The sequence below is a fragment of the Chaetura pelagica genome, unplaced genomic scaffold (genome assembly GCF_000747805.2).
Source record: "Chaetura pelagica isolate M959 unplaced genomic scaffold, ChaPel_1.0 scaffold24, whole genome shotgun sequence".
NCBI classification, from domain to species: domain Eukaryota; kingdom Metazoa; phylum Chordata; class Aves; order Apodiformes; family Apodidae; genus Chaetura; species Chaetura pelagica.
Genome location: NW_009953077.1, coordinates 2,445,824 through 2,456,865, shown reverse-complemented (window position 1 = coordinate 2,456,865; position 11,042 = coordinate 2,445,824). Strand labels below are relative to the sequence as shown.

Here is an 11,042-nt window from a genome sequence, read left to right as displayed (position 1 = left end):
CCTGCAGCATTACCAACTAACAGGTGTGTTTCTGTCACACAGTGATGTTTGTCCATGCTTCTCTGAGGCTCCGAAACATCAAGAACAAGTTTGAGAACAAGATGGAAGGAATAGGCTTGAAGAAGACCCCGATGGGCATCATACTGGATGCTCTAGAACAGCAAGAGGATAGTATCAACAAACTGGCTGACTACATATCCAAAGTGAAGGAATAAGCAGCTGCAACGTGGCATTTTTACCTATTGCAGGAGAGTAGTTGCTATTTACTATTGTTCAAGCTTGCTTTCAGTTTGTGTACAAAATGGGAAATGTACCTGGCACAGATTAGTAGTTGCAGGATACAGGTATTCCAGGTCTTCAGTGCTCCTCTAAGAACATAAGAGCAGCAACTTTTTTTCTATTGTATAGCAAAATGTTCTGGTGTTTACACAAATACATACTAACTCCAGTGTGTTTGCTTGTCTCTTCTTCTGGGGGTAGAAGGGTAAGGGATGGAAACCTATGGAATAGTCTTTCAGACTGTTGTGCAGCAGATTTGTCTGTTAGTAATACCCCTTTTGTCTCACTTTAGGCAGTTTCAGGCTGGCAGTGTTCAAGGTGACCTGGCATGCATCAAAAGCAGGTATCTCCTGCATCCTCCAGATCTCTCACTTGACTGGTCTGTATGAGACCACATTGCTAGCTTAACTGGCAAGCAGTAAGACTGTGCAATACTTGTCATGAATGTGGGTTCCTCTCCTTGCCTCACACTCCTCCTTTAGCAGCTGGAGAACAGTCTAAGTAGATCTAAGCATGAAGGATATATTTGGCAGTGTGCCTCTCCCAGTTCCAGTAAAATGCACCTTTCTTTTTTTTCCAATAATTGTGATCTATAGAAGCTGCTCCCCTCTGCAGGAAAGCCAGCCTTCCTTGCATGCCAGCTAAACTGGTCAGGCACGGAAGGGAAAAAAACAACTATCCTTAGATAAGTTGGATGGCCTAGGTTTCTACCCTACTGGTCTTCTTCAGTAATGCTACTTTAGGACTTAACTTTTCTGCTTTAGTCTGTAGAGGTGTTTAGTAGATGGAGGTGTATGTGTGTTCTCCAGCATGGGTCGTTTTCTTCCTTTCTTAACCAGAATGCAAAGCTACAAATAAAACATGCATCTCTCTGACTCTCTACTTCTGACACTCTTCAAAGGAATAAACTGGATTTCAGGTTTACATGTAAAAGCAATAAATGTCAAGATCAGTTTTTGAAAACCCATTCCAAATTCATGAAGATACTTGCCTGTAACAACTCCTGGAAGTGATGTGTAGGATTCTTTTATATGTATTTTAAATTAACTGCCAACTCTGATAGAATTACCTTGATAACAGGAGCTTACCAACAATAGAGGGGGAAAAAAATTGTCCAGGTGACACTTCATTTCAAACATTCTTGCATTTCTCTTTTCTAACAAAGTAATTTAAAAAAAAGCACGGATCCTTAAAGTCAAAGCTTTTATGTAACTTATGCTGTTTTCATCGTGAACTGTATAGAAATCTGAACATGTCATTCCATTTAAGTGTTAAAGTGATCAGTATTTACTGAAAAGGTCTATATAGCCCAGCTGAAGAGTTAATCACCTGTTCCTCACTTGTAGTGCATGGTCTTTGTTTTTTGAGAACTCTTTCCACACTTAAAAAATGTAGTAGCCTATGACTTCATCATGACTGTACGATTTTAAAAACTGCACAGTTAAGAAAAATAAATTCTAATGGTGATGGCTGAGTGAATTTATTTCAGGTTGGGAAAGGTGTTTGGAAATGTGGGCTTGTCTCTGTTTCTATGGTTGGTGGAACTCCCTGAAGTGGTGGTGGGAGATCTGCTGTCACCTGCAAGCCTGTGCTCATGATAAGCTGCTCTCAGAGCTTTCTGGGAGAGCTGCTGGTGGCACTTGGCACTTGCTGCCACAGTGGAGGTGAGAGCTTGGTTAAAAAATACAAGTTCCTTCCCTTTTCTGTTTTCTGTCCTTTACAGGAAGAGAGGGCTGCCTGAAATGGGTGCAACGAAAATGTTTCTTCCTTTCTTAATGTCTCTGCCATGCAGAAATAACTCTTCTCTCCCCCTTACATGATACTAAAAAACGACTTGCTGTGTTTTAGGTAAAACATCACTCAGGCTTCTCAAGAGTGTGGCATTACAGGCACAGACAGAAGGACAGCTGAGAAGGAGCTTTACAAGTTTTGAAGATGGAGATTTGAAAGAGAGCAGGTGATATATACAAAAAGAACAAGGATAAACAAAAAACTGAACTAATGATAGTGGAAACCACCTTGGATTCAAAGAGGTCTGGGACATTGCTGGTACTCCAGGACTAGTATAATAAATGTAGGGAGAGGGAGTGGAGTGGGACTGGGATTCAGCTGCCAGGGAAAGGTTGCTAAGAATTACAGGCAGGAGCAAGGAGAGACTCACCTGAAGGAAATCCTGCCAGGAGCTGCAAAGTTGTGCCTTTTGAACAAGTGCATCAGCCACACAAAGACAGGAGAGCTGCTTGTTGGCAAAGGGGAAAGCTCTGAGCTTTCCCTGTGCCTTACAGCTTTAAATGGCTTTCCTTAAAAAACAAACAAACAAACAACAAACCAAAAACAACTGGTCTCTTGTGGATGTCTTTCAGAAGAATTTGACTTACTTGTAGCTGCTTTACAAAGAAGGCTTGCAGCAAATAAAAAGATCTTAAAAGGGGAGGAGAAAAAAGTTGCACAAAAATATTAAGGAAAAACTAGGTTGTGTGTGTGCAGTTTTAACCCTATCATATCCAGCCTTGCCAGGGGGGTGATGTGCTCTTCACACCCCATACTAGGAGGAAAGATGAGTTTCTTCAACCCCTGGCAAAGAGATGGGTAAGGCTCATCCTCCTGCCACTTAGTGTGGAGAGAGACCTGAGATGGCATTTCAGTGGTCTCCAAGGTGGCTGTAACTAAGGACATGTAACATCATGGACAGATGAGAGCTGTGGGGAAAGACATTTGCAGCTCGAGACAGAGCATGGCATCTTTTCCATGCTGCTTGGGTACAACACCAACTAGACTGTGTCCTGAAATGGAGGCAGCTTGAAACCATCACTGAGGTGTTCACTATACCAGCCCAGTTGTTCTGCTCTGTGAGTGTCTCATTAGCCATGAAGTGCTGCACACATCTTAGAGAGAGAGCTTTATTTCATTTCTGTTTCCTCAGACTAAAAAATGAACCTGTATACATGGAAACCAAATACATTTCTCATGGACAAGAGAATAATAAAGGAGCATGTGTGTGAAAAGAAAGATAAGAGAAAGCACAGCATGTTCCTGCAGAATCTGGCAGCAGAAGGACAACGAGGAAGCAAAATAGTCTGCTGACAAACTAGAAAAACAAGGTTATTGATGCCTCTGAGAAAATACTCCCACAACAAATCATAGCCTCAAATCCACTTGGCAAACAGATGGCACTGGGGTTGTTTGATACCTGATGGAAACACTTAGCTCTGCCTTTTCCCATGCCAGCCGTTTTCACCACACTTAGAAGAGTGTGTATCACAAGCTTTGTTCCCAAAGAGTCACAGTTACCACCTGGGTTCTGCAGAAAACTTCTGCTGAAATAATTGTAGGCAAAACTTGAATTGTCTTTATTCCAAGTTGTTTTCTTCAGGTCAGTCTGGTCTCTCACTCCAGCTGCTTTGGCAATGGCACCTAGACAAGGACAGTAAGCATTAGCAGGAGGAAATTTCTCAGTTATGTTTTCCAAAGCAGTTTAGTTGAATAAATACCTTCAGAAAGTGTAAAAGCATCAAAAATAGAAGAGATGTGAGCTCCAAGGAACTGTGGTTGGGAATTGCTTTTGTTTGCAATTCCCTACTTGCTATTTGCAATTCTTAATGCCCAGGAAATCAATTTGCAAACAATGAGTCCCACCATGGAGCAAACCCACACAGCTCAACTCAAGCAGTATAACCTGATTTTAGAGATGAAGCCGAGGATATTGAGGCAAATAAGGAGTTACCATGATCACACAGGCAGGGGAGAATAAAACACCAATGCCCCAAATCCAAGCCCTTTGGCCCACTGACAGGGAACCAAAAGAACCCACACAAGAACAACCCCCAAATCCCAGCATGTGTTCGTTGCTTCACTTTTCCATGGGCTGTGACAGCAATTGTTATCTGGCCCATTTAGGATGGACCATGAATTGATTCCTCCACCCCAAGCCCCAGAGCTCTCATTTATAAAAACCTCTCAAGGATTCTGGGGGAATGGTTGCAGCCAAGTTGGACTGGCCAAGAGAAACCTCCCCAAAAATTGGTTTGAGGGCAGGACCATTACATTAAACCTGGAGCAGGGTCACTGCAGGACCCGCCTCTGCCAAAATTTTAGAACAAACCACTTTCTCAGGAGTTACTGAGGGAACAATTATTTCTGTGCAGGTATAAGTGAAAGCAAACATGGCCCACTACACAAAAGTGTCAATATTAAACAAAATATGAATCACAAACCAATACTTGACAGTTTTAAATTGCAAAGGATTTTGTGTCCTCTTCCTCTAGCCTTAGCAGCACAAGCAGATGCATCAACATCACTAGCTACAAATAGATCAGTCAGCTTTTAGTGTTCCTTAAATAATGGTGCAATGCAAAAAAATACAACGTTTCAGGAAAGCAAAATGTTCAATCTGGTGGCCAGCAATTTGAGAGGTGGCCCATGAATTTGGTACCCAAGTAAGAGCATCACCAAGAGGCAGTTATCACAGTTTGGCACTTCCCCTTCACACTAAAACTTGTAATTTATTTGAAACCAAAGCAGGCAAAGGCAATCCTGGACGACAGCTGTACCACAGACCCTTCTCACTTCCCACAGCCTTGGCCTGGTGGGTTTGTGGCAGCACTGAAGGAGGTAACTCACCCTGACCCCACTGCAGTGCAGGGGAGCAGGGCCAGGGCATCACTGCAAACCCAGGTCCTGCCTCTGTACAGTTCCTGAAGTGACTTTGGGTGAGTTGTTTTGCTGCCCGTGTTTCAGTTTACCCTTTGTCAAATGAGCCAAATGTCAGTGCTTTCTGGTGTAAAGTAAGAGCTAGAGCAAAGCAGGGCTGCTGAAAAGAGAGACACATTTTTTACGGAGGACTGAGGACAGACTAATGTGAAAAATAATACCTGCTGCTCTCCTAAGCAAACATCTACTAGCACTTGCCTGTCATAACTAACACAGTGTTACTAGTATGCTGACATTGAGTTTCTCTGGTTTTGTTTCTCTCCCAAGTGAACTGCTTTTCTTTTTCCTCCGTGGCTGCAGCCTGGGATGTGGGAGGCTGCAGCCTCTGGAGCGCTGGGTGGGACCCCCTGCCCTGCCCCCCTCCCCAGGCACTCACCGGTTTGAGATAAGCCACGTTACTCTGGCGAATGTCATTTAGCAGCTGATCTCTCGGGGTTATTTCCACCAGGGGTGGTGGCCTTCTCCTGGGAACTGGTTTGAGGGTTTTAATGACATCTTTGAGGTTGGTTTTCTCGGCAGGTTCCACGTACTCTGGCACAGCGGGTTTGCGCTGGGTCTTCTTCAGCTTGACCACCCTGAAGCTGCCGGGCTCCTCCCTGCGTGGCTGCTCGGGGGGCAGCTGCCTCGTGTTCTCCTGCCTTTTGCTCAGAGACACAGCTGCAGGGACGGGTGGTTTTGGGGCTCGTGGGGGTTCGTGCATCATCGGCTGGGGCAGTGGCCCCCCCAGCATTTCCCACATCCCAGGAGGCAACCCAAGTCCATTTTCCAGCATGGCTATCAATTCCCTCTGCTCCTTCATTTGCTGCTGCCTCTGTTCCTCTTGCCTCTTTTGCCTCTGCTTGTCCAGGTTTCTGCTGAGCAGGTTGGTCACCACCATCCTGGGCCCTGGCAGTTCAAAATGATACCCCATTTTAAGGAGGGTGGAGTTGGCTTTCAGCAGCCTGGCGATCTCCATTTCTGCCTGGTGGCCCAGCATGCTCCTCTGGTTGTGAAAGCGAAGCTCCGTCAGCGTCTCGTTGTACTGCAGGCACCTCATGATTGCAACGATCCCTTTGCCAGAGATGAAGTTGGAGTCAATGTTCAAGGTGGTGATGCTCCTGTTTTCCCGCAGCATGTTGGCTGGGGGGGTGGCCCCCCCAGCATTTCCCACATCCCAGGAGGCAACCCAAGTCCATTTTCCAGCATGGCTATCAATTCCCTCTGCTCCTTCATTTGCTGCTGCCTCTGTTCCTCTTGCCTCTTTTGCCTCTGCTTGTCCAGGTTTCTGCTGAGCAGGTTGGTCACCACCATCCTGGGCCCTGGCAGTTCAAAATGATACCCCATTTTAAGGAGGGTGGAGTTGGCTTTCAGCAGCCTGGCGATCTCCATTTCTGCCTGGTGGCCCAGCATGCTCCTCTGGTTGTGAAAGCGAAGCTCCGTCAGCGTCTCGTTGTACTGCAGGCACCTCATGATTGCAACGATCCCTTTGCCAGAGATGAAGTTGGAGTCAATGTTCAAGGTGGTGATGCTCCTGTTTTCCCGCAGCATGTTGGCCACTGCAAAAGCCACGTTGTCATCAGCCCCCACGTTGGCCAAGCTGAACGTTTTGATGTTCTTATTCTTTTTCATGGCGTTGACAAAGTCTATCAGCATTTCTTTGGGGACGTTTTCTATGTTGTTCAGGTTGAGCTCCTTCATGTCTGGGTTGTTTTTCCGGACTTTCTCCAAACTCTCTTCTAAATTGGTTTGATTTCCTGAAGGCCTGGCACTTATTTTCATGAAGCTGGTATCCAGCGCTAACTTTTTGGGGATGTTTAATTTTGAAATTTTCTTCTCATTTTCATTTGGCTTTTCTGTGACTTGTCCAGGTTCTGTACCTGGTTTCTTATTTATCTGATTGCTGAGATGGTTTGCGTTGGTGTAAGCCTCCTTTCTTTCTGATTCAGTCTTGTCTTCCTCTTCCTTCTCTGCTTCTTCCTCCTCCTCCCCCCTCTCCCTATCATTTCCATTTTTGTTTGTCTCCCCACGTTGTGCTCCTGAGTTGGAAAAGTGCTCGTTTTTGTAATGCCTCTCCCTTCCCTCTGCTCCTGGCACCCTCCCGCTGGCCGCCTCTCCACTGCCGCTGGCCTTGCCCTCCGGCTCCTCCTCAGCACTTCTCTGAGAAAGACAAAAACTCACAGCTGAAATAATTGAACACAGCTTTGCTGCATGAGCTTTCTGCTCAAATAAACACATAGTGGCTTGTTTTGGATACCTCTGTGCCCAGACATTGTAGAATAATCCTTAGGAGTGTCATGACCTGTATGCCAGGGTCATTCTGGCTTCCTTGGGAATCAGGAATGATTGCTCTTAAAAGCAGCTGCAAACCAAGTTCTCATCTTTGTTTATTAAATTAAACCCTGACAATTACATCCTGTACATATTTCATGCTATGCTCAGGTGGCCTTTGAACCCTTCTAGGGGTTAACAGTGTCTCATCCAAAGTCTGTTTTCTGGATTTTATGTCACTTTTATTGTTTTCTTGAGCAGAGAGGAAGTTTGTTTGTATGTCACACAGCACTGGGAATCAGTTCCAACTTCTGACTGTTTCCTCAGCCCAAGGGGGAGCAAAGAGGGCACATGGTAACACCAGAGGAGTCACCCAGCATGTGAGGCAAGGCTGCCTGCTGTGGTGCCTGCCAGAGCATCACAGCTAAGAAAGCACAACACTGAGGGAAAGCAAAATATTAGCTCAGTTTTATTTTCAGCCCAGAGATAGGAAACTGGGCTCTGCTGTAAAGCAGAGGGGGCTTCCAGTATCACAATAAAATCAGTTGCAAACTTTCACCATCTCCAGAGACCCTCCTAACTGAGAAGTTTTTTCCAAACATCTTTTTTTTTTTTTTTACTGGATCCTTCATCACTGAGAGATGCTTATAAAGTGCTAATAAATATCAAGTTATTCTCCTAAAATATTTGCACAAGTTCAGGCAGGGCAATGTCATGGCTTGGGCTGCAACAACAGTCAGGCAAAATAGTGACAAAGTCACCTCTGCCCTTGGGGCTGTGCTTCCTATTTGCTGTGGCAGTGGATGGGTTTAGAATGGGGACTGCTTGACCAGCTGTGAATGAAGCAGGCAGCTCTACACTCAAATACCAGATTTAACTTCAGAAGTCTTCTAAAAAAACTGTTTCTTTGAGGATAACAGTATTGTGGGAGAGGAAAAAACCACAGATTTCTCCCTCTCTGCAGAGACAGCCCATGAAACCTGCCCTGGGCAGTCCATGATGTACTGGGCTGCTGTGTATAAGAAAAGCCATTCATGTTTAAAAAAAAGACAAAACAACAAAAAATAAACAACCAAAAATAAGTTATCTCAAATTCACTTGAGTTCAGGTACAGATTAATTTAATCTAGCCAAGTTTCCATTCTATTAGCCTATTTTTAAGTGTGCCTCTCATCTTGAAAATACCTATGACCTTAACTTTATTTCAAAGTCATAGGGATAGCAAAATAAATTTAAGTGCTGTGTTGAAAAGGGTTGGACTAGTTAATGGAATTTGCATGCTTGGTTGTTAGTGAGTGTTTCACATTGTTAAATGGTGTTGGGGGTTTGGCCAGTATGACATTAAATTCTGCTAATTAGTTTAATACATATTATTAATGTAGTCTTCTAGGGAAAAGCAATACTGTGTTGGGCTGTATGCAAAGTCAAACAAATTTGATTTACATCCTCCAAATTGATTTTATGATGATTTCTCAGTGATTTGCTTTATGGAAACCGAATTAGGTGTTTTGGTTTTTTTTCTTCTTATATTGAAAATCTTTAAGTAAATATTTGGGAAAAGCAATTAGAAAATGACTAAACCTGATGTCAGGCCAGGCTGGATCCTGACGTTGCCAAGGCTTTTAGGATGATTTTAAATTTGTTTGTGCTGTACCTTATGTCCGGGACAGCAGCAGGTTAAGGTATTAAAGCTATAAAACAGATCCCACAGCAAATGCATTATAAATATTTGTGATTTTTTGCATGTTACCTCAGAGGGCAAGAGGGTGACAGGAACTCTCTCATCCTCGAGCATGCGTCTGGATGCCTTCTGCCAGTACAGGTAGTCAACCAGGGACCTGTGGTCGAAGCTTCCTGTAGGGGGTTTCTCCGTCTGATCCTTCTGTATCATCCCAATTGGAAGTTGGGGGTCTGGGGCCATGACTTCCATCTCACACTGCAGCTCCTTTAGCTCCTCAGGGGACAGGTTGGCCAGGATTTCATCCTCATCGATGTCTTCAGGGCACACCTCTTCATCAGAGTTTTGGCTGAATTCAGACATGTTCTCTCCTCTCCCCTTCCTCTGTTCTTTTTAAACCTAACAAGAAAGATAAATTTTAAGGGATTTTTACTTTTCCCTCCTTCACGAGCAGCAGTTAAATCGACAGCTTCATGTTTTGCTCACGAGCTGCAGCAGCACTGGGGCTCAGTGCGGGAGGCAGGCAGTGCAGCCCAGTCTATATTAAGCTGCACTTGGCTGGATAAAGAGAATTTATGGTGATGCTGCCGTGCTCCGTTTTCAGCGACCTGTCAGCTGTGCAAACCCTTCTGACATTTCAGTGCAGCTGGTGCCTCCCCATTGAGCGAGGCTGGACCGGCCGTTCCTAGAGGCCTCGCAGTGTGTCTGGGGGCGTGGAGGGACCTCAGGGGAACCTGCAAGGTGTGCAGGAAGAATCAGCACAAGGGTTCTGTACCCATCATGTCTCAGGGAACTCAGAATGGGTGGGGACTGCAGACTGTTTGCTGCCTCTAGCCGGGCCTACAGCCTGACTGAACATTGCAGGCGGTTCGGTGGGAGCGCGGCCGTCGCGCAACTGATGAGCTCTCCCAGACGCCAGATCCTGGTTAAGGTAAAAGTTCTCCAAAGTGGAAAATGGCAAGTGAACAATTGGCACAAGGTACACATTGTGCTTGGGGACAGGGAACCCTGTGGGGATGGGCACCAGCTCTTTGAACCAGCCTGGGCAGCCCCACAGGGAATGTTTCCCACGGCACATCCATGGCTGCTCCCAGCCAGCCCACCCCAAGGCAACACCAACGCTCTGTACCTTGGGTGGCCTGGCTCTGTTGTGGACATTATTTGTCTTGTTGACAGAACTTGGCTGACAGTTGATCCTAGATTCACCCCTTCCCAACTTCCTTTTTTTTTTTTAACAATTAATAATTAACTACAATGATTTACTTTGCTAATATTCGTAGAGTTGATTTAACTGTAGAAGATCACCTGACATCCTTTTTTTTCTAACTTTATCCATTCCAGTTAAGAAGTACCCCCTTCTCTGTTCAGAATATCTCATAGGCTTCTAAATTCAACATGGCAAACCAGAAAGAAATTTGGTGATAAATGCACCCCTGCCATAGGAAAGAAACCACAAAGGAGAGGCTGTGAAAACAAGCCCCACTGATTTTTTTAAACCACATTTCTTGTTACAGCCTCAACCATGCTCTGCTGGAGTCTGCCAGCAGCAGCACAGTCTCTGCATGATCATGGTCCTTCTTCACTGTGTTCAGAGCCCTTTTAACCTCTATTAAAAAGCCATAAACCAAAGGTCCTAATTTAATTAATGCTGTTACATGGCGGGGAAGAGGGGAAAAAGAAATAAGACTGAATAAGTGAAGGAAGGAACAACTAAACCCCAAGCCAAGAACATAACAACTGTTTGCCTCGTTGATATTTCAGGGGACATCCTTTTTTTATATTATGCAGTAGCAAGCACAACAGCAGACCCACACATCAATCTACCTGGACTAGCAGTTTTAACCCCCAGTGATTGCTGTCCATAATAGAGACCATAAATGGTTTCCTGAGGATACCAAATAAATCAATGCCCTTCGGTAGCTGGTATGCTATTCTCCCAAGCGATGCTGTTTGGATCACAGAAGCTGTCTATTCAGTGGTTACTTATCACTTGCTAATTTCTTGACTGTAAATAAAGCCCCTGGCCACCTTCTTATATTTCTGTGATCTTCAGCAGGCTCTCTTGGGCCATGGTCTTGTCAGATCTGCTAAGCTAAGTAGGGTCAAACTTATGAAGTCCTCTTGAGAAG

At 44.8% G+C, this 11,042-nt stretch overlaps 2 protein-coding genes across 2 annotated transcripts in view; one reads left to right on the top strand and one right to left on the bottom strand.

Moving 5' to 3' along the window:
* ARL6IP5 (ADP-ribosylation factor-like 6 interacting protein 5) overlaps window positions 1–542 on the top strand; it is a 1,301-nt gene extending 759 nt beyond the window's left edge. Inside the window, exon 2 of the mRNA XM_009996899.1 lies at window positions 43–542. Coding sequence (XP_009995201.1) covers window positions 43–215 — 173 coding nt within the window. The 3' untranslated portion in view covers window positions 216–542. The remainder of the gene's footprint in view (window positions 1–42) is intronic.
* Window positions 543–3,666: 3,124 nt separating this feature from the next.
* LMOD3 (leiomodin 3 (fetal)) lies at window positions 3,667–9,276 on the bottom strand. Its single transcript, XM_009996898.1, has 4 exons — window positions 8,986–9,276; window positions 6,434–7,125; window positions 5,366–6,020; window positions 3,667–3,693 (listed from the first exon to the last, which is right to left on the bottom strand). Exons 1-4 carry the CDS (start codon window positions 9,274–9,276, stop codon window positions 3,667–3,669), a joined length of 1,665 nt encoding a protein of 554 aa, XP_009995200.1.
* Between the last annotated feature and the right edge of the window lie 1,766 nt (window positions 9,277–11,042).

Excerpts from the sequence above, each read along its gene's own strand:
- LMOD3 (XM_009996898.1), bottom strand. The coding sequence starts at position 9,276 with ATGTCTGAATTCAGCCAAAACTCTGATGAAGAGGTGTGCCCTGAAGAC. Across the intron at positions 6,021-6,433 it reads GGGATCGTTGCAATCATGAG|GTGCCTGCAGTACAACGAGA; the intron begins GTGCCTGCAGTA and ends TGCAATCATGAG. Across the intron at positions 3,694-5,365 it reads ACGTGGCTTATCTCAAACCG|GTGCCATTGCCAAAGCAGCT; the intron begins GTGAGTGCCTGG and ends GTCCTTGTCTAG.